Here is a 24,570-nt window from a genome sequence, read left to right as displayed (position 1 = left end):
AAAATTGAAAAAAGGAAAAGAAGAACTGAATTACTTAAGAGCAAACAATTTAATCCAATTCACCAAACCTTTATTAAAAAATAGCAAAATTTAAGAACTATTTAATATCTAAATTGTTTCAACCACAAAAAGTTGTACTTTTCTAACGGATGTTTTGGGAGCATACTAAAAATATCCGTTATTATAATCTATTTTGAACAGATTTGAAGCAACTTAATAGAATCCCAGTTCACAAACAAAGTGTTAATGACATCACTTTATTTGAAACTATATGCGAGGATCTTTCTATTTTTGAAAAAAATGTTTTTTTCCTAGAATAAATTTTTTTTAGAAAGGCAAAGCCTTTTTTAATAAGTTTTGTCCATATTCCCTTTTTGTTTTGACAGTTTTTTACGGAAAAAAAATTCAAGTATTGAAACCTAAAGTTATTTTTATAGTAGTTTTATTAAGTATTTTATATATAATCCTGAACTTAATCTTAATATTTTTCTCAAATTTATGTCATAAGATATGTTCAGAACATATGTTTACCATCTATGCCATTTTTGTATTGTTAGTTTGTTTTTGAATGTTAAAAGTTTAAAAAAATGGAAAAACAATCAATTTAGGGGATTTTTTTTTTTAAATTGAGTATATTTTTACGGAATTCTAAGATTGAAAGAATAAATAATCTTTTAAAAGTTTTTAAACAGAATTTTTCTATAGTTGATTTGTTTCCACAAATTTTTTTATAGTAGAAAAACAGGGAGGCCCCCTTTTTATCTGTCAAAAACAAACTAACAATACAAAATGGTTTATATGGTCAACATACGTTGTGAACATGTGCACCAACATAATCAGAAGATAAATTTGGGAATGGAATGAGAATTAAATTCCAAATTAGAGAATAAAGTTTTCTTTATGATCATATTGGAATATATTGTCAATAATTGGAAAAGCATCGATCAAACTGAAAACTTTTTGTTAGTCAGTTTTTTTTTAAATTTGGAATGAGAAAGTACAGGTCATTTTTTATTGGACATAGCCAGCACGGGCCAATCAAGAGCGGGGTCTGAAGTAAGTGCCCTTAATAAAAACGACCCTGGTAAAAACTTATGAGCGATTTGATGATGAAATACTCAATAAAAGCTTACGTGATCTTCCGTATAGATTAAATTTCCAGACGCATACATATCCTCTTCGTGTTGTAAGTATCCATTGATGGGTAGTCTCCAGTGAGCAGTTTCATTGACAACTTTTGTACAATGACTGAGATGCGAATGCTGAAATATCATTCCCGGTGGACAACATTTCTTGATGGGATTGGCTAATGTTGCATATGTTTCATTTTGATTTGATTTGGTCTCCAATCTTGGGCAAGTTAGAGCAGCTGTGGAGAATGAGCTATTTTTGTATAAATAATCGACACAGAAAGACGTTAGAGGATCGTAGCTTGGAAAGCCCATGATTGATGAAGAGTTGGATTTATTTTTATTTCTGCTTCCAACGATGGCTGCAATCTATCAAATTCAGAGATTGGATTAGATACGTTTATTCAGATAAATGGTCAATTTATAGCTTAATGTATTTAATCAAAGACGTGTATTTTAATCTAAAAAATAGACTGGTAAGTCATTTTGTTTTTTAAAGTGATATCTCTTTTATCATAGATAGAACAGGACTGCAGGTGCTTGGAGTTTCCCCCCAGATCTAATTTTTTACATATCATCTGGAGTTATTGGGTTTTAATTTAGAAAATGTATATACTCTTGGGTTTTGCGTATATCATTTTATATACTTATTTGATTCAAGGGTATATACTAGTTGATAGAGTTTTGTGCTTTATATTATATACACGTATGAAGCCATTTTAAAGTGGTGATGTTTTAACCCATTACGGTGCAAGCGGAATTTTTAAATTTTTACATGTTTTGTATATGATGATATCAAAGGAGTACATAAATGCTGAGTTTCTTTATTTAAGATAAAAGTACTGCGGTCAGCTGAATTGTCAGAGCAAGCAAGAAAATATTTGTGAAGTTTATCTTAAAGAAAAGGTGTTGTATTTAATTAGTATAGAAATATATACACGCTCTTACTATTCAACTTCCTTTTATTAATGTCATATGGTACTGTTATCCTCTTACCTAAACATCAAACAAATTACAAAACCCCGCACCCTCTCAGTGGGAAGACAAATCACGTCATAAAATTACCACTTGAAGTTTCTTGTAGAACTATGTAAGCAAATATGAAAAATATTTAATTTTGATAAAAATTGGATAATTGCAAAGCTAAGGATACTAGACACTAAAGTCTCACGAAAACGTGGCATTTCAGCGCCATCTATTATTTAATTAGCTACTCATTTCCTTTTATTTTTACTGATTTTTTTTTTTTTTTTTTGAATATAGATAAGAAAATAAAGCATTGTATTAATAGTCTTGCAGCTTTGGCTCTTAAATAGCTACGTCAGGGATTTTGTTGGAAAGTTTACTGGCAGCCCTGTGTTAGAACTGTAAATAAATATTGAATAATGGTGCATAATACACTTCATTACTTGGGATTATGAAATTGTCGAAATTGTTGTAAACGTATATATTTCAAACGAAATTATATTTAGTATAGAGCAACAACATATTATTCATTAATGAACATTTTAACCAATCAACAAGCAATGAGCGCTATTCTTTATACTGACATCTGTCATCAGATATATTGTTCCTTAAAGTTACCCATTTTTTGATGACATTCTCTCAGGCTTGTTTTTTTTTACTATCATCGCAACTTCAAGAACTTTACTACCTCTAGTCATAACAATGCAACATAATATTCGCTTCACTTTTTGGTTTTACATACCTAAAAGCTCTTATTTTTAACTACACAAATAGATAACATTTTGTTATAGAAAACTTCCTGCTTTGGTTATAAATGTACTAACAAAGGTTTACACGGCGTTGCTCTGGACAAAAAGGGAGCGGAAAATCACATTGACAATTGTCGCTGCAATTTTCTTAATGTTTAGACCCCTTCAGTACGGCCGAGCGTTAGGGTATTCTATAATCCATTATAAATTGTAATTTATAATAAAGTGTCTGTATAATATATATTATATCAAATGTATTATTATGAATTTAAAAAAAAAACAATGTTACAAATTATGCAAAAAAAAAAATAATAGTAAATAGAATTTATTGGCATGACACAAACATACCAAGATTTTATTCTTACTTGCGAAACCAAAAAGTTATGGAGAATAATATCTTCGATAACTTGTTCATTTTGCATATATTGCAAAATCATGTAATCAAATGTTCCAAAAAAATTGAAATAAATAATTAACTTTATAGTTAAGTTATAAAATTTACCTCCAAATTGCATCGTTTTGTGGAATTTTTTTTTTTTTTTTTTTATACATTGAAAATTGAAAGAAAACTGAAAAATTATTCGGAAAATGACAGATATTTCAGTTAAACATCAATTTTTATTTCTCAAATTTATATGCAAATAAATTATCAGACAAATTTGTATAAACTTTATTTTATCTACAGATCCAATATTACTGTGGGAATTTATTTTTATTTTTTCACTTGAAAAAAAAAAAACGAAACTGCAATTTTCAACGATTTTTTTTTTTTTTTTTTTTTTTTGCCATGACTTTTTTCATTTTGAACAAATTTAGATCACGTCTCATTCGTATAGTGGTTTTTTAAGACGCCAGTCACTTTTTTCATTTATAACTCAACCCCTATCTATTGTCCTTGAGCTCCAAAAATAATTCATTGTTTTGGGTACGGAATAAAGGACTCATAAAGGACACACACAGAAATTATATTATATATGTACATTACGATTTTATTTTTCTTATAGGGTTATATTTGTATTATCCACCTACAAATATATAATTTCTACGTTTTAGACAAAAATTGGCGTCTCTTCTTATAACTAGAAGTAAAAATCCTCACCTCTCCATTATCTGGACCATTGCTATGCAATATATATTCCGACTCAAAATTTGCATTTATATAAAAACTATCGTGTAATTCATAGATCCATCTGGAAGAATTTCGTTCCGGTGTTTCTTCAATCCCAGCACAAGTTGGAAATGAAAACTCGTAGAATTTTAAATTTTTCCCCTGTCGAGATTCCTTGAGTTTGCCCTCCAAATCAATCGGAGGGGGGATGGGAGGTAGTCCATTGTCTTCTGAAGAGCATGCGTAGCCTCTTTTTTCGGGGTTTGATTCTGAGATAAGATATTGACTTTTTGGACAGCATTTGGGAATACATGGACAATTGCAAACTCCACCATTGCCATCAGATTCCTAAAGAATAGTATGAAGGGAATTAATGGATAATCTATATTAATAAAGCAAAGTCTATCAGTATGTATGTTTTCATCTTTGAAAAATACTTTTAATATCTAATAAATAACAACAAAGTAATATAAATGAAGTTTAGCAGATGTTAAAGCTGTAGCATCAAGCGTTTATACAGGGTGCACTCCCCCATAGTGTTCCCTCATGTATACGATATTCATAAATTTGATCTAAGTAATAACAATGTAGTAATATTAATGAAGTCTTGCAGGTGTGTACATTGAGCGTGTATATAGGGTGCACTATATATAGTACTACTACCTGATGTATAGGGTTGATTTTATATAGTGCTACCTGTTGCACATCATATTTATACTTTTGTTCTAAGAAATAAGAATATAGTCAAATGAATGAAGTCGTTTTGTAGGAAGCATCGAGGGCTTATACAGAGGGGAATATATATAGTACTATCTAATTAGTGTTATGTTGGTCCTTATTTAGGACCGAGGACCGCAGTTTCAATTGTTGGTCCTAAGACTGGACTGTACCGAATAAATAAGGATCGACACAATACTACATGATGAATATCATATTCCTATTTTGGATCTTAGAATTAGCAAAGTAGTCTTATCAATAAAGTATCTCAGGTGTTTTGCACGTAGCATCTGGTGTTTATACAGGGTGCACTGTGTAGAGTATATATCCTATACACTATAAAGAAGAAGAAAAAATGAAATATGATATACAGGGAGCACGGTATATCCATAAAGAGTGACAAAGTTTTAGTTGATGGCACTGCAGTACTGGATTATGAGTCAACTATTTTCGGGAGGCATAGTTATGCTATGAATTGAATCTTGTTAGCTATTAATACTTAACGCTTATTATCTTTATACAATTTCGTCAAATGATGAATGAAATACTTTGGTTTAGAAATTTATGTTTCAACAAAATATTTTTTTTTTTAAATGAATTTTATATTTATTAGTTATTTTAACCTTGAAAAATATTATACTTGTTTTTGGAAAAAAAAGGTAGAGCCCTTAATGTCTATATTTATAGATAAATTATAGAAAAATAAACATTAATTAATTTAATAGCTCAGCATTTTTTCATATAATTAAATAGTCATAACTACAGGTAGTAATAACAAGGTTTATTAATGGCAATATCACATCGCCTGAAGATCCAGAATGATATTAATGAACGGTGAACAATTCGAAGAAGATTATATTACGTCATAACTCATATGTACGTCATACATAAAGTTATTGTATTATTATAAAAGTATAAAGTATTGTATTCTTTCCTTCATGTTTCCTTTGCTTTTAATAATAATTTTGATTGATTTACTGCACCCGACAAAAACAGCTGACATAAAAAGATACAACGACAGCACCCTTAAGCAAACTATATTTATCTATGGGTAAATCATAATTCATATACATTTACAGTTAGTGTTAAGAATTGTATATAATATCAAACTCTGGTATGTAAAAATGAATGAAATTTCACAAGCGTTTAGTTCAACTCTTGTTAAAAAGAAAAAAAGGGAAGTACTTCATATAAAGTTTTAAAAAAATTAATGTGACTTTAGATGAGAAGAGAACTTCCAAGTATTGAGTAGTAGTAACTCATGAAAAACAGAGAGTACACCAAGGATTTCTAGGGAAGTAATCATTTATGTTATTAAATTATTTAAGCAAAGTTTGACTATTCATCGACGCTTAATACTCTTAGTAATATCGTGTACTACCACTAAGTAGATATAAGCAGATGTGAGTTACCACATAAAAGTAATCTAGAATAAAAGAAAATGTCCAATTAGTTTAATTATTATAAATTTGCGACATTGCGGTTTCTTAGCAATTTTTTCCTTTTTTTTAGTTATACTTTTAAGGGCTTCTTTAAATGGAAGTAGAACAAGGACCTTTTAACACAACCTCACATCCAACATAGCCTTAAAAAGGCTATACGAAGACCAAAACAAGGCAAAGTATAAATTAGGAATGTATCGGATCAAAATTTTAACGTCCAGTCAGGTCCTAAATCTTATGCACACGTCCGAATCGGACACAAAAGCCGTCTTATAGAACAAGTTTTTATATAAATGATGTCATCATAGTTATCAACCATGTGACATTATCATTAATCATACTTTTATTAGACTAATAAATACTTTAATTAAGCCTAAATTAAGAATGATGGCAAACTATTTTCGTGATTAAAAAAATGCTTAAAGTGTTACTAAATTCATTTAACGGATAAACTTACATACTTTTTTTTAATACAAATGGAATATATATATATTAGAAGATCTTTTAAAATTTGGTAAATTTTAAAGTACCTATACCCGGGAGATAAGTCTCATATTAAGGACCGATACAATTATTATGGATAAGAAAAGCGTTCAAAACCTTTGTGCTATAGTTAAGGATGTTTAGTTTTGTTGTTAAAAAACTAAGTTTAAGTTTAGAAATTAGAAAAAGGAGAAACAGTTGTTGTGTGTACTGTTTTTTTTTTTTTTTTTTTTTTTTTTTTTTTTTTTTTTTGTTGACTGTTTTATAGGCAAAATGAGATCTTTGTAAAGAAAAAACAAGACTCAGTGATTAGAAAAGGAAGAACGGCTGTTGCGTTGCTTTTTCTTCTGATTTGTTTATCATTTAATAAGTAGTGGTATGCTAACGTCTCCCTATGATGTATGCATGTCTTTTGTGTAAATTGTTTGAAAAATGCATAATAAAATTAATATAATATTCAATTAAATATAATTATAAAATTCTCCCTGCACTTTTGCTGTTTCAAATGTAGAAAATTCTTCTCTTTTTGGGAGTAATTCATTTTCTCCAACCAAAATCATAAAACAGGGAGCTCATATTAACAAGGGCCCTAATTCAGTAACACCATATGTCTCGCTCCCGCTTTCTCCTCGCACTCTTACACAAATCACATCTCTAATTATTAGGAAGAACCACCTTTATGACGTTACCAGTTTATTGAGTTTTCCTTCTTTTTTTTCTTTTTTTTAAAGCACTTAAAAGTATGACGGGACTAGACCGAAATGTACTGTACTAGATCGCAGTTGTTGGTCCTCTACTATACTTTATATAGATATCGTACGTTATATTTGAGATTTTTTTAAATAAACACATTGATAAATATGTTAGTAAGAAGTTTTCTATGAAAATATTTTTATTAATTAGTTTGAATATATTGCCTTGATTGGGCAATAAACCATTAGGAAAGGTGAATCATAATATTGGCTAAAGATTCTTCTGTCGTCTTCTCATTTTTTTCCCTGAATAAAAGGTGTTCATCCAAATAACTTTAAGATTCCATTAGAATATACTTCAAGATGAATAGTCGCGTTAATCCAATGAAACTTTATATTGGTATGAGCACCTGTTAGGGGATCCATAACAATTATTTATGCTTGAAAACGAAATGTTGATAATTTCCCAAGGTCATGAGTAGAAGTGAAGCGACTGGAACTCTAAGACTCCATTTGATACTTGAGACAGTTCTAATTCGGAGAGAGATTTAACCGTCAATCAAATATGTTTTGGAGGTATCCATGGGACAATTGACATTATCTTGCCAAAGTGGATCCACTATATTCCTTCCCGATACGGAGTTGAATGCACGGATATAAACATGATCTCTTTTATTAATTATTAGTATAAGTAATGTGAGGCGTGAGGCAGTTTAATTAAACGTACGTCTCTTCCTCCTTTTTTTATTACTGATCAACAGCTATTTCAATGATTTTCTATTAGGTATCTAGATATTTATTTGGCTATTTAGTGAGCTATTTGTTATTTTATTCAATTAAAAACACTGTTCGATAATATGAATTTGTCAATTATTTGTTTCTAATTATCAGAGAACATTTATTTCGCAAATAATATGACAAAAATCTAGCAAATAAATAAAATACTAATGTCTAAACTCCTATTGAACTCGAACATGGGAATTTTGTTCTAATATAACCAAGTGTAGAGGAAATATCTTCATATTATCACACAGCATAAAATATAAAAGCGTTGAATTTTAACTACAAATAATTAGAACCTTGAACTTTAAGCTTTTTGTTTCACAAAAACTATAATATCAATCGATTCGAAATTTTACAAGATTATTTAAAAATGTGTGATGATTACATAACAATCTCTTAGGATATTCTTGGTTGAAGTAATAAAGAATTGCTGTGACATAACCGTTGATACATGTCATGGGCCAAGTTGATACATGTAATTGAATGACTGATTAAGATAAGAAAAATTGACATATTGACAATTTGCCCTTTGTAATGAACTAGAAGAATTTTCTGAAGAGATGAATGGCAAAAATGTTTTACTCTTGGTTGCCATTTCACATTCAGTAATTTCAGAAGCTACATAATCCGATTCTTTGAAAATGTCATAGTTTAAGAGGAATATACCAGTGTTTCTAAAGCATGATATATAATATCAAGGGACAGGTTCCTACATGTATCAACTACCCCCAACCCTATGCCATTCAATTCAAAAATTATCAAGAAGTAAACGGGGAAAAAATGCTCGAAGTTAATTATTCCAATTATTCATGAATGTCTAATGAACAATTCCATCTGGTAAGAATTATTAAGATAACCATTTAAGACATAGATATGACCCCAAAAACTGACTGTAGTGACATGAAATATGCAAATTTGACAAATATTTACATTTTGATCCTTAAATCTTATCCATTTTTCTTACTCTTCTTAGACAACTTTATGAGAAATTAAAATAGTGTCCCCGTCAATATGTTAAAAGTAAAAAACTCTGAATTTTCTATATTTCTCTCGTATTCAGTGGTGTATCAACTTACCCAGGGGGTAGTGACTTACCCCACCTTCCCCTATATATGTTGTGAGTATTAGAAGGCATTATTATCTCTTTTTGTTCAAGTTTCTCATCAGACAAAGTGTTTTTTTATCAATCTGAGACAATATTTATATACAAAATACAAAAATATACTAGTGTATTAATAATACAAAATAATAATATATCAATACGTTTGTTTTCTTGCTAAAGAAACAATCCTAGTCATCAATAAAAATGGGGAAAGAAAATTATAATTGAAGTGATATAAGTAATACTCGTCCTTTATGAGTTTAATATCTTTCCAAGTAATTGACTGTTATTATAAAGGAGTAAGCCCTTCAAAAAATATAAGGATGTTTTAAAGCAAGGTAAACATGTTCTTAAAAGACAAACAACGTTATTTACGGGGGTGGTATGAAAAGTTTCCGACCTCAACATGAAGATGCCATCACTCGTAAAGAAAAGCTAGTAATATCCATCAAGCATCTGTTGAATGTTACTCAATTATTTCGCAGAGAATAACGACAAGGGTTTTAGAAATGATCGAAAGTAAGATTAATTAATATATTATCTTGTCAAACTTATGGTTTCAATTATTCAGTAATGACATTGAATATCTTATAACTATGTGCATAGTGACTAAATTGTTTGAAAACATGCATTAATTGAATGACATTCATTACTAATACCATTATAATTATTCTTAGTCTGTTCTTATCATTGTTTGAAAGGAAATAAGTACTAGATTGTAAGTTTGAATGAATGAAATATATATATATATAAAAGAGGGTGGTCTGAAAAGTTTCCTACATCAACGGGAAAATGGCAGTACTAGCACAAATAAGCTAGCCACATCTATCTAGCAACTGTTGACAGTTACTGACTAAAGTTTCAGACATTTGGAACTCGCAGTTGTTATATAACAGTGGGTTGAGTGAGTTGATGTGAGTGTTTTTGTTGAAATGGACAAAATCGATTATCGAGCTGTCCTTAAATATTTGCTGTCCAAAATGGCCGAAACTAAATGCTGCTAATTTAATAAAACGCCATGACAGCTACGCTGTTCTCATCCCAAACATTCTTCAAATTGTTAGGGTTACCAGGTTAGTTTTTGTTTTCTTTATTTTTACATACGGAAAATGCTTACGATTTAAAATCCTAGTCTCTGTGATTATTTTATACTTAGCACAGCGTTACCCCTCTAAGACAAAAATATAAAGTGTATTTTTATTGCAAGCATTTGATGTTTCTACATATTTTCTCATAATTTGACTGGTTCGAGTATAACTAATTCTTTTTAAGCTGTAAACAATCCTCAATAATTATAAAATAACAATTACATCATTGTAAATCATTAGCCTCACTACTTTTTGTTCATTATTTACTCGGTCCGCGTTTTATTAACTTCTCCCTTTGATGTATGCATTACTGTCTATCATTAGTGTCAATTGTTTTAAAAATGCCTAATAAAATAAAAATCATTTACATCAGGTGAAGTTTAGTGAAAATTAGGATTGTCCGATTTATTTGGTTCTAAACGGTTTTCTGGCTAATTTTCAGGTCCTGGGCAATAGAAAAAGTGATCACATGCCGGTCCAGCCCGACGATTTCCATTATTTTATAAACATTTTCGACGTCCATATTATCGGAATTGAATTGTTGGAACCACCGCTTTGCTATTAGATTTGATTACAATTTTTTCTGCCACCTACTCTGTTCGTAGTAATACAGAAGAATGTATCGAACTTTCTCTTATTTTACTTCCATTTTGGATCGCTGTAACACACAAATGGTTTTACTAAATACAAAACTATTAATGAACTTTTTTTAAGTGTACGCTTAACCTTGAAATATATTCGAAGATTTTTTTATGCAATGTATTATTTGTAAGATATGGCTCACTACAGACATCTAGCGAAGAACGCTCAGAACTTTTTACTTAGGCTAATATATTCACTTAAATTTAGTTATCCTCCTCTTTAGAACAGTAATTCATTTCCCCCCCCCCCAAAAAAAATATCATAAAACATACAGGTGCTGTTAACAAGGGTTTTAAAACAGGTATACCATATGTCTCGCTTTCGCCTTCTCCCTGCCCTCCTTTTTTTTTATTACAAACTACTCAACCCTAGTCATCAAATTTCTTTAAGGCTGATTTCAAGTATATAATTAGAATATAGGGTCTATATTGTTAAAGTGTTTCTTCAGTTTTGTATAAAATAGTTTTCGTATAAAAGTCAAGTCACAATTCTTAGATATGGAGTCCAAGTCAAGTCTCGAGCCTTTGACTGTGAAATCAAGTCAGATGCAAGTTTTAAGCTTTCAAATACAAGTCAGATCTCGAGTCTATGATTGTGAGATCAAGTCACAAGGTATCAAAATATGGACTCAAGGTCATGCAAGTTGAACTGCAAGTTTTGAGTCCAGACCTCTGATGACTTGTATTCAAGTTGGGGTTTTTTTCTACATATTCTTACTTGTACGTGCAAGTAGTTTAAGTTGCAATCTCAAAATGAGATGAAGTATATTAGATAAAGAACTTGTAATAAGTCGAACTAATAGTATAATTAAATTATTACACATGATATGATATTTAATTTTTCTATTGAATACAAAAAATACAGATCATTTATCGATATTTTTCAATATTGTGCATTATTTATCTTTGTATATTAAACAATTTAAATTCTTTATTGGAAAATGACAATATTTAAAAATCCCCTTGTCAATATATATTCAGGTAGTACAAATATAATTTAATTAAAGAACAAAGTAATATTCATGAATATTTAAAAAGTTCAAAGGTACGGTGTTATCCCATTAACATGAAATGTACACTATATTTTTGTCAGCTGTCAGTGTTCTAATTTATGAACGTTTATTGGATGAGATCAAATGATCTCTTAATAAGCTGTGAAGAATAGTCATATTATAAAATGATCACTGTTTTATCCATGGATTACGCAAGAGTAGAATAGGAACCAAACAACCAAAACGATTTTTTTTAAATTAATTTTCTCCTAAACGAATCATTCAATTTTAATAAAAATCAATACCAATCGAAAGCTGAATCAACAAAAAGTTATTATTGTTCAATATAATCGTCTTTGGTGTCAATAAAGACCTCAACTCGACCTCCAAGATGGGAGCAGTTCTTGATGCCAGTCTCTTTTAGCAAATTCCGGAATTATTTACAAATCCTGGACATCTGCTTGAATTTTGTGTTGCAGGAGGATATATTGGTATGTCACTCAATAGTGCCCAACACAAAGAAGTCCATGGTGTTGAAGTTCGGTGAGCATGAAGACCAAACATTGGGGTCAATAATTTCTTTAAAAAATGATGACAACCAAGTCAACCTTTTTCTTGTAGTGTGGCATGGAGCAGAATCTTGCTGTCACCTCCAGACTCTTTCAGTCCCTTCCAGACTCTCCAAACAAAGGACATGTCCAAATTAAAAAGTTGTCTTGTCCAGCGTGAATTGCAACAAGGACTCTCTGATTTTCCACTATTGTGGAATAAATACTTCTTCTACCGGTGGGTTTTTTAACTGACGCCAAAGACTTGTTTATGGCCACCAAAATAACCAACAGCGTCCTACCTGTACACACACAGCTGTCACAGGTGCATAAAGTCCGTTGTCAAGCAACGGCCGTACGCTGTATAACTTAATGTACTTACACCTTTGAAGGTACAATGAGTGGATATATTATATTTAAGAGCGTTTACACTCTTAAAATTTATGTAACTTTAAATTATAATTTTTGTGAGAAAGCCAGATCGTTGTATTACATCGGGAGGATGTAAAATAGGTCATCCGTGTTATAAAAAAAGAAAGAGTATGTTATGTTCACATAAGTTCCCACTGAAGAGAAATTGATAAAGGTCATTAAAAAAAAGTTATAGTCAATTACACTTATCCTTTATATCAGGGATGCAGATTCGGTAAATAAAATTACCCGACTCAGACTCCAGTATTTTGAATGTCACCAACTCCGACTCCATGACTCATACTTCAACACACAATTTATATATATATATTTATTTATACCTATATAACATAAGTACAATTCAGTCATTTGAGTATAGAGACTATAAATATAGTTCTAATTTATAGCTATAGGTAGTTATTAATTAAATAGGTATCCAATAATTGTGCAAGATATACTAAAGTATTTGGAATATAACATATTGAGCAAGATGAACAACAAATGAAATGGATCAAAATCTACCTATTGTTAATACATTCATAAGTTTCTGAGTATATTGTTGTTTCTCGGTTACAAGTACATACATTTAGTTGATATGCTCTACCCAACTCAATAATTTAGACTTTAGAGATGTCTGGGAATTGTGATTGTATAGACTGGAGATAAGCAACCTTCAGCCCGTGGGTCATATCAGGCCGCGAGTGAATTTTGACTGGCCTGCCATCTTATCATAGAAAATCATCTAAATATAGGCATACTAATACGAAATGAAAGTTTCTAACATTTAACAGCATTATGAAACTCGACCTAACAATTATTGAAATTTTGCTCCTTCATCGACATATATTTCCTCTGATATAGAAAAAATAGCAGGAACAAGTGTCTCATTAAATAATTAGTATTTTTCCCACTTTCCTTTCTTTTTTTTTTAAAGTAAAATATAAACTTTTCTTTGAAATTGTGTTTCTATTTCATTACTTTATTACAATTCCTGTAGTAAAAAATAAGGGTTTTATTTAAATAAAATTATATTAAATCCTTGCTTCCTCTAAACACCCACAAAATCAATTATACAAGATTTGGAAGCAAAACGTGACTGTTAATAAACGCTAATTATGTAATTAAAATACATAAGTTTTATGATTATTATTCTTTTTTTTAATGTTCCTTTAGTTGGTTAGATGGAGTTGCAATGATTAAGTATAAGTAAACATTATAGTATTACAATTACTCCATCTAACCTAGGAATCTTTTAGTGACATCCATATACATATAATATATTTCTTTCTTTAGGAATCATGGGGGCACGAACGTACACATATCAAGTATAAGAGAATAACTCCCAAGCGTGCTGTTAATGGGCTATGGCGATTCCATATTTTTTCCTGCATATTCCAAATCTCCTGTCCTTTTTGCATAATTAAACAATAGTAAACCTTTCTCAAATCTTTCATCATGAGTGAGCAAAAAGCAAAAAGGCAGAGGAGTTCATACCTTCTGGATGCCAAAATTGAGGTGGCAGAGATTATGGACATTGTGAAGTGCTCCAGGAGCCTCATTTTCTAGGTGGCAAAGATGAAAAAGGATGGAAAAGACCTTTAAAGGAAAGAAAGAAGTGGGGAAACAACTTGATTCTGAGTGTCTGGGGGACCTGAAGAAGAAGATCAAGGAAAACCCCACAAAATCCATGAATCACAGGTTTGACGTGGACGAGGGGACAATCAGAAGGGATGCAAAGGAGAACTTGGGGTTGTCCTCTTACATAAGGACACCACGCCACCTGTTGAAGGACACTCTGAAGGAAAGGAGCTGTAGAGGTGCAAGAAAGTTCGTACGTTGATAAAGGCAAATAGATCCACGCTAAAAAATTTCTCCGACGAAATGATTTTCACTGTAGACCAGATCTTCCACCGTCGGAACGGCCGTTGGCTTGGGAGATCACCAGACGGGGTCAAGGGGGTGCTCCATTCAAAACATCCGGCCCAAACAATAGTCCTGGGGGTCGTGGCGTCCGAAGGCAAGAAGATACCTTCCCTTCTTTTTTAAGGCTGGGTCAAGAGGCCTACTACAAGGTGCTGAGGTTCATCATACTGCCATGGCTCAAGGCCACCTACCCAAAGGACAACTATCCGTGGACCCAAGAGGATACACCCTCACACACATCGGCCAAATGCTAGAAGTTCTGCGTCTACAACATGGCTGATTTTTGGCCCGAGGACATGTGGCCATCATCTTTGCCAGATTTGAACCCGTTGGACTTGGCTGTGTTGGGAACTTTGGAGAAAGAGACTAACTGGACATCTCACCCGAACATAGACTCCCTGAAGACCGTCATTGTGAAGGAGTGGAACAACTTGTCCGATAAGTTCATCATCAACTTCTGGAAGGCTTTCTGCCGCCGTGTGGAGACTGTGATTGCTACTGAGGGGGTCATATTGAGTGAACATGTTCACAAAGGTCGTGTCTCAAAGTTTTGCCAAAAAATTTCAAAATTATTTATCAAAAAATAAAGTTATTGACAGTTTTCTAAAATCAGTCATTCATTTCACGTTTTGCTTCAGAACCCTGTATATTCCATAACATGCTTTTCCACCATCACTCTTCAGCGACAGTTGTTAGACCTACTGCCATGGCACTACATAGCTGTATTCCCACTACTCTCCAAAAGGTTAACTTTCAAATTTCATACATTAATAGTACTGAATACCTATAATTTATAACCATTTAGGAAAAAAACTTTACGAACACTCAATGTGATTCTTAGATTATAAATAAGTTTTATTAATATAAAATATAATATTTTTTCTAGCCAATGACGGAATCGGTGACACAGACTCCGACTCCACCAAAAAAGGTACCGACTCCACAGCCCTGCTTTAAATACCAGGAAAACTCTCATGCTAGATTCCTTAAACGTAGACGTAGGTAGCCTCTATGCACCTTCACAAATATTATATACAAGTTAAAGATTACCCAGCGTTGCTAAGAGTAAGGAGGGAGCAGGAAATCACATTGAAAATGGTCAATGTTATTTATTCGCATTGTAATGTAGCGCCTGTATAAAATATATATTTATTATTATGAGTATAAAAAATTGTTATAAGCTTCAAATAACTTGACAAAATTTATCTAGATGAGAAATCCATCTATTATTTTTGTCAAAAAATTGCCAAATCGAAATTCCCGAATAAAATTGTAAAAAAATGTACTAATTATGCAAAAGAAAAAAAAGTAGTTGAAACATTTATTGACATTGTAAATAGGAACCCATCAATTTTTTTTTTCGTAATTTGAAAAACAAAAAAGTTATTGTTGAAAAAAATAACCCTCGATAACTGGTGCATTCTTGCAAATACTGGAAAAATTATGAAATAAAATGTTCCAGAAGTTGAAAACTATCTGTTATTATGTACGGGTTTTATATTTTTGGTTATAGAATATAACAAAGACAGATATGGTCAATTTTATTTTAGTAGTTACCAGCCTTCATTCTACCTTCTTCTATAGGAACTTTGTGACGTAAAAGAATAGCACCTAGGGCGGCCTCTTTCCAATCAAAACCTGACGTGATCTCAAATTAAAAACACTACGAGGAAGTCAAATTTCTGTAGAAAAATTCAAATTACTTTGTGCTGTCATCTTCTCGCGATATAAACTTTGCTTTGAGCTAGGAGTTTTCACATTTCATAATTTTTTCAGTCTTAATTATCGTTTAAACTCCTTTAGAGTTTGTGCACGACACTAGTCGTGCCAGACGTTAAAAATTCCCTATTATCTATGTTGTCTCTTTGTTAGACTCTATCTAGGGTAAATATAAGTATAGATTGATTGAAAGCGCTGGTGTCACTTAAGATCACGTCAGCCATTGTTTTCCCGCGCTGTATGATATACTTATACTTTTATATTTTATTTGAAAATCAAGATAAAAACGTAAAACAAAAATATAGACATGTCTTACTTAAAACAAAAAATCCAGTGGCCAGCACAGGCGAAGTCTGCCTCCCATTTTTGTGGAGAGCAAGGAGCGGCTGAATAAAAAAGTTCTACCTTGGGCCGTAGAAAACTTAGGGGACAATTTTATTATCACTCAAGACGGAGCTGCGTGTCACTGCGTTGCCAAGAGCCAGACTTTTCAGAGAAATAACTTTCTGGACTTTTGGAACCTCAAAATGTGGCCGCCATCCTCTCCACACAAGAACCCTTTTGACTACTCCATTTAGGCGCGTCTGGAAGAGAGGGTGTGTACTACTTATCACAGGAGGATTCCATCAAGAAGGAGTGGACCAAGCTCGAGTTAGACTACATTGTCAAGTTATACAAGGGATTGAGACCTTCTATCGAGGCAAATATTAGAGCTGATGGATCACATATTGAATAAAGGTTGTGTCAATTACTATTTTCAGATAATTTTGTTAATTAAATGTTCTCACAAAATCTCTTGTTTAAATTTTATTCTTTAAAAATCAAAGCATTAAAATGTGTATAACTATATAGATATGATCTAACCTGTAAATATAGCATAACCCCTTGACAACAGTAGACTTCAACTTAAGGCGATAACAACCTCCTCAATAAAAACTTCGTTCCTCTATATATTCTATATGATGCAAGGACCAAAGTGAGTCGGAACAATAACAGTTCATTTGACAAATTTTGTATAGTAAATTTTTTTTTAAACATAATTACGCCATAATTATCACTTAATAACTTTTCCTATTTTTTCTTCACCATTTTTTCATATAATATCCATGACTAAAGAATGGATCTGGGTAAAGAAAAAACTAAGTTTAGCGATAAGAAAAAGAAAAACGGTTGTTGCGTATGATTTTTCTTCTTTTTTGTTCATTATTTTTAGTGTGGAATAGTTATTAAATATAAAAGAGGAAATATGATTAAAATTGTAATTGTTTAATGAATGTCTTAATATATATATATTTTTTTTTTTTTGTTGATATATTAATATTATATTATCAAAATTAGACCCAGATTTGAATTTATTTTAACTTTTATGATCGAAATTATTTTTCGATAACTTTTGCAATCATTTATTTTATATTCAATAAAATAATCTTTATATTTTTGGTAAATCAAAATTGTCCCTTGAAACTTAAAAGAATGATTGATCAGGCAGCTCCAAAAAAATTAAACTCCTCAAACCATAAGCCATTAAATATATTTAGCAGATTTTATAGCCATTTTTTTAGCCAATTTTGCTTTAATCCACCTGGCAACACTGAAAGGATGAAGTATCACCTAAGTAAAAAACATATTTAACATCCATTTTACATATTATCAAAAGCATTTTTTGAACCTGCATTGAAGGGTATTGGATAATGATGGAAGTTATTCAATATTTTACGCAATCCTGTGACAAACTACATCTAGGGTATATACTCAATTAATGTAGTACTATCATAATACCGTCAGCTAAAAGATAAAACTTCTATAATTCTTCTACATTTAGTCCAAACAAATATGTCCTCATAATAAGAATCCGTGATTATTGCTAAACACTGTAGTGTGTTTTTCTTCCGCATAAGCTTATTTTATAAATACACATTAAATACTATATTTTTAGTTGACGGTATTATGATAATTAACGATAATTGTGTAGTTAAACTAGCTTTATAAAATTTAAAATATGCACAAAGTAAGTATAACTTTTTGGGTGGATCGCCTTCCTACTTTCAAAAATCTTATTAAATCTGATACTAATTTATCACCTTTATAGTATCTCAAACATTTTATCCCATAAGATAGAGAAGAAAAAGCAAAAGATCAGTAGGTAGTAAGACAATTCTTCCCATCTATGAAACTATTATGCAATCACTATCGAGAATTGTATATAGTTTAACAAGTACGAATTCGAATCTACCCAATCAACGTTCAAGAACAATGATAGAAGGAAAAAGAAGAAGAAATATCGACAGCAGACAACAAAATACAACGTACATTTTTGTGTTAGTGAAGTAACGCCGTGAATTATCTCATTAATTTTTCAGAGTAGGATCGTACTGAGCAAATCAAAGCATTGATTTTAAAAATCCGACAACCTTGCATATATAGGGATCGAAGATGAAATCTGCGAACTCTTTGAGTCACCCTGGAACCAAATGTCCTCGTCATATCATTTTTATTTATTTTTTTTAAATCCCACGTAGATAGACAGATAACATTCATTCAGCATAATTTCGTCATAGAATGGAAGAACTATACTCGGAGCTGCCGGAGATTCAGTTCACATAGAAGAAGGGAAGATGTATCGTAGTTATGTATCTAATTAAATTTGTGCCAAAACCAGATGCACAACCACCAGAACAATCGATGGATCACTGCCTGCCCTAAAGATGTGTCAAGAGTCATGAAGAAAAAGTTCCCAGCAACTGTGACGGTCTTTGGGGTTGTGTCCAGCGAGGGCAACATCATACTGCCACACATCTTCGGGCTGAGGGTGAACACAAACATCTGCCTGCAAGACTGCCATCACATGGATCTCAGAGGTACCCAGGGTCTGTCCCTGGTTGAAGAAGCAGGACTATGCATCCTGGCATGTGTCTCTCGCTTGAGGAGAACTGCTACGACCTCATGACAAAGGACCAGTAGCCCCATATCAGATCTGATCTTAATCTGATTGATTATTTTGTCTGGGGCAACATAGAGGCACACACTAATGGATGCCCCCACACAACTAAGGCAAACCTGATGGCCGCCATCAAGAAGCACTTCGCATCCATGCCTAGAAACCATGGCATCAATACCTGCTCCCTTTTCAGAGGCCTTATCGATGGGGTAGGCTGAGGGTAATTACATCAAGTAAGCCTCAAGACCCATGACCTACAATGATTTTGTTTTTTTAATTGAAATATTAAAAATTACGGATTTTATATTGTTTTTTTTTTTTGGTAATACGAGAGAGGGCTTGGATTTCATCTTTAATTCCTGACTCCTGTGTATATATTAAAAAGTTAGAAATAATGATCTTACCCTACACATATCAATATCAGGATAAACGCAGTCCAATGCTGTGCATGTTGAGATCACAAAACAAAAGAACAATAATTTGAGAACCTTGTAAGTGATTCCTATTTGTTCGTATTTTATCATTCCCATCACGGTTTAATTAAACACTATGTAGTAGTCTAAGTCGAAGGGAATATGATGTATTCAACTGTTAGAGTATTGTTTCAACAGAGGAATATATTCGATGTGTCTATGTATGTAAATAATATGTAAAAGGAAATGAAATATAATATAAAAAACACACAAAATATTCACACATTCAGAAAAATGAACAACTAAGGGAGAAAATAAACGGATGTTCTTCAACAATTTAGTCCATATCTTATACTTTTAAATAAAATAAGAATTCTGAAGAAAAAAAAAAAGAGTTTTGAAATAAACTCTATCTATCAATATATATACGAAATAATATGTACATTAGGGTGGCTTGTGTTCCAACTTTTTTTCAAATTTCGATTACATCTAATTTTCGGTGTCCCGTACTTTCACCTTCAACTATTTTGTAATAGGATATTTTGTCTCAAGGATATTTCGTCTTAATAAGACACTTGAGATTTATAAGTGGTAATTGTTTATTTTTGATTAAATTGGTGTTTCTTTTGAATTTTCAAATAATACTATCGAAATCTCAATATGTCATGAGTTCGAACCAGTAACAAAATAGGTTATATAATAAGCAAAATAAACAAAACCGTCAGCAATTCGAATGAAAGAAGTCGTTATCACTTCTTGCGTCTTCCTTACCAATTATTATTCGACATTATAGATTACTATTACGAACAAACATAATAAGAGACCAGAGTGGTGATTTCCACTTTGTTATGATCCAGAATGTGTCAGAAGAAGAGGTGGCTGGCTATTAAATATTATTTGACCTTTGAGTGCCTCAACAAAATTCTCAGAGTGGTTTCCCCACTACAGTCAACTGCCTCTTCTGACAAATTCTGAAGCATAACAAAGAGGAAAATCACTTATATTAGCTCATAACAAACATATAAGGTTATTTATGGTAATAAACATTAAATCTTTTGATTTCAAATTTCAAAGGGAGCATCAAATTCAACCATAAATAAAATATATCGACATATAAATCTCATTTATTTATATATTAAGGTGAAATATTCCCTAGGCAAAATGTATTTTTATGTGAAATGGCTTAAGGTAAAATGTCCTGAGGCAAAATAGTTTAGGCAAAAAGTACCTAGGACCCTAATTATCATGAACATTGGGTACACACTGTATAACTAATTTTCCTGCACGTCATACTTTCCGCTGTTCGCCGTCTCCAATTTCGAGGTATAAAGAATGACGTGTGGACAAATATATAAAGTGTACCCGTTACTTTTCTTGTAGCACACAAACTTTTATACGAAAAAAAACAAGGGGGAAAGGCCCAAAATCAGTTGGTAGTTAGGCAATTCTTCCCAGATCATAGATTGTTTGGAATTGTTATAAATATTATTATTTTTCCTTTAGTGCATCGTTATCTTAATGATATCTCGTAAATTTGTTCCAATAAGAAACCGAAAAAAGACACATAATCGGTTTTTATTTAGATATTTTTTCCCTGTTGTATAATTATTCCTCATTTAATAGTATGAAATTGATCAGAGAAGAAAAGGAACCAAAAATCAACATGGTAACCCTGACAATTTGAAGAATGTTTTGGAGGAGAGCAGCTTAGCTGTTATGACGTTTCATTAGAGAATCTACAAGCACCTGTGACGAGGGGAAGGAGGGGGGAGGGATTAAAAAAAAAAAAGACATAGGGCATCATTACTCCGAAGTTTATCCTCAATTCTACTCTGATCCCAACAACGACTTACAAGTACAACTCTGCAGTAAATCCTTAAGGTTACACTCCATCTTTTATGAGCACACACGAATGTACAATCATGTTTAGAATATAATTGAATATAGTAGAAAAGGAAGTTCACTCCTCAGGAGCTAAATAATAATGATAACAGCTTAGGAAAAGACAATTCACTCTTCAGTTTGCACCTACAAAAAAAAACATGTGAGCTACAGAATATGGCCATCCGTTTTGATCACTATTTATATCATTGATTAAGAGAGAAGCAGCAGAAACATCGACAGCTGTCAACAAAATAAGCTGTATTTTTTTGTGTTATCGAGGTACACCAGGATTCATATGATAATAACTTATACAAAATGGTATAGTTCTACGTTGTCGTCCTTTGCGGAGCCGTTATTAGTTGGGCTTTATGACAAATCATTGACAGAATGTTTTTACGAACATTTTTTAGAAGATACAATTTTCAAAGAAATAAATTTAAAATCAGTGAATACTGTTAATTTCAAATTATGACAAACAACACATTTTGACTCAAAACATGCATTTTTTGACAAAAAATGTATTTAATGGGCTAGTCGTTAGGTCATACATCTTGTTCAACGTTTGAATAAGGGGAAACAATTCTTTATTTAGTCAATAAAGTATTATTATAACATACAAGTTTTTTAAACTATAAAATTATTAATAATTTTTTTTTTTCCTAAATTCATCCTATGGAGCAAAAAGAGAAAATAGCGTAAGGAAATTTTGAACAGAGATTCAAATAATATGAAACACCGGTATGTTTAAAAAAGAAACTGAAAATTAAAATGGTCACTCCGAAAATTTGAAGAATATTTGGGACGAGAGCAGCTTAGCTGTCATGCTGCTTCATTAAATTTGCTGCAAGCAGCTGTTACATTAAGGAAATAAATCTGACTCGGTATCTAGCAAGGACATAGGCTCGGATTACACCAATGTCGATCCTCAATTCTACTCAATAGTACTTACTCTCCGTTTTTCATGAGTAGGCGTACTCCTGGTTACTTAACAGTTAGATATTATTTCTTTAAGTTTTAAAGAATAATGTTAACAACTTTTGAAAATAAAACACACTGCTCAGATTACCAACTAATAAAAAATTTACAGATTTAAAGGAAATCCCTTTGCAAAACGAAGAATATATGATTGGAGTAGGAATATTTTTGATATATTCGGACAATTAGGACTTTCGAGGATCGTATCACGCACCATTATATATATTAGGTTGTGACTTTATATGTAATTGAGTATTGTAGGGAAAGGGAAGGGGGAGAGAGACCCGAAGTCGATCCGTGGACTGAGGGATTCGGCCAGACGACTTTTTCTTGTATTTACCTTGAATCATAAGGTTTAAAAAAAAAAAAAAAAAAATGAAGATGGTCACCCTGACAATCTGATAAATTGTTATTGGGGAGAGCAGCTTAGCTGTCATGACGTTTCACTAAATTAGCAGCGAGCAGCCATGAAATAAAGGAGATAAACACAAATAACACTCTGTATCTAGCAATGATATGGCATTACATTACAACGATGTCAATCCTCAATTCTACTCCAGGCAGTGTCGCTGGTCTCCCATTTTTACAGAATTCTTTATGTACATCACAATTTAAAATAATCAAATAATGGTTATTCCAAGGTTAACAGAAATGCAAGGTTATACCATAATACTTTTCCGACTGATGTTTGACTTCCGCTAAGCTTTCTAATAGTTATGTCAAAGAGTATACACTGTTACCAAGAGTAACTATATACCACCATCCTTGACTATTACTGTTAGAGTACCGCTGTGATACTCTCTGACGACAAAATCTGTCTGTCTTGCCCAGCAGTCGGTACGACATCAAATTGAAAATTATTTCATGCCCCATTACATGATGGCATAACCTTGTATTTATATTAACCTTGGAGTATTCCTTCAAATTTTGTCTCTGCCCAAATATTTAAGCACTACAATTTAAAAAAAAAATGTTTTTGTCTCAACTAAAAAAAGTTTTTTGACAAATTTGGCATGTCTGTAAATTTAAAAAAATCGTCAAAATTATCAAAAAAGCTCAATGGTCCTACCTCCCCCCTACTGACGTTATATTGTTTGCCCCCACCCCCACATGCAAATACATTCCGGGGCCAGTTACTCTTCGTCTTTTACATACTAGTGATTAATTAATACTTATTGTTTTCTCTTTGAGAACACTTTTTTTTTATAAAATTTACTTCATAATAATGACAGCTTTGGAAAACAAAAAATCCTTTTCCTGTTGCAATTACAAAATGAGTACCATCTTTCATTTTCATATTTTTGAACCATTGCACATGACAACTTTTCCATAATACCCGTAATCGAAATTCAAAAACAGTAAAATCATCAACCGTCCTAATGTACATGAGTTGGAAATTATTAAATGCTATAGAAATTATCTGTCTTCTTTTTAAGCCTTGTAGATTCTTTCTCGACCCACTCTCTAAAAAAGGATTTTGAAGCTGTCAAGATGAATGGATCGAAAAAGAAAAATATATTATAGGCAGGCCCATTGATCAGATATTATTTCTGTCGTATTCATTAAATAACTTTAATTTTTTTCTTCATTAAAATGCCTTTTAATTTGAGAGTATTTTAAGAAAAATTATTACATGGGATGTGTGCAAATATTTTTAAATAATATCATATGATCTAATAAATTATTTTTAATTCGATTTTATTGCAAACACCTGCTTCTACGAAGCTGCAAGGAATAAAAAAAGTGTTATAGAAGTGAGTAAAAGACGTAATGGGTTTTTTAAGTATTATCATAACATTAATTGCGCAGGTTCATCAAATAGTGTTTAATGTCTTTTGATACTCAAAAATGTTGCAAATAACCACT

At 31.8% G+C, this 24,570-nt stretch overlaps 1 protein-coding gene and 1 long non-coding RNA gene across 2 annotated transcripts in view; one reads left to right on the top strand and one right to left on the bottom strand.

The window, feature by feature from the left end:
• LOC121114288 (uncharacterized) overlaps positions 1-20,148 on the bottom strand; it is a 39,638-nt gene extending 19,490 nt beyond the window's left edge. The window contains exons 1-3 of the mRNA XM_040708209.2: positions 19,837-20,148; positions 3,945-4,301; positions 1,134-1,499 (exon numbers count right to left, since the gene is read on the bottom strand). Coding sequence (XP_040564143.1) covers positions 1,134-1,499; positions 3,945-4,301; positions 19,837-19,962 — 849 coding nt within the window. The 5' untranslated portion in view covers positions 19,963-20,148. The remainder of the gene's footprint in view (positions 1-1,133; positions 1,500-3,944; positions 4,302-19,836) is intronic.
• Positions 18,168-20,087, top strand: LOC139904902 (uncharacterized). Its single transcript, XR_011779170.1, has 2 exons — positions 18,168-18,502; positions 18,584-20,087. It is a non-coding gene; the product is annotated as an uncharacterized lncRNA (long non-coding RNA).
• Positions 20,149-24,570: the final 4,422 nt, after the last annotated feature.

Source organism: Lepeophtheirus salmonis, chromosome 3, assembly GCF_016086655.4.
Source record: "Lepeophtheirus salmonis chromosome 3, UVic_Lsal_1.4, whole genome shotgun sequence".
Lineage (NCBI taxonomy): Eukaryota > Metazoa > Arthropoda > Copepoda > Siphonostomatoida > Caligidae > Lepeophtheirus > Lepeophtheirus salmonis.
Note: the sequence above shows the minus strand (reverse complement) of the source record. Positions and strands in the feature narration are given on the sequence as shown.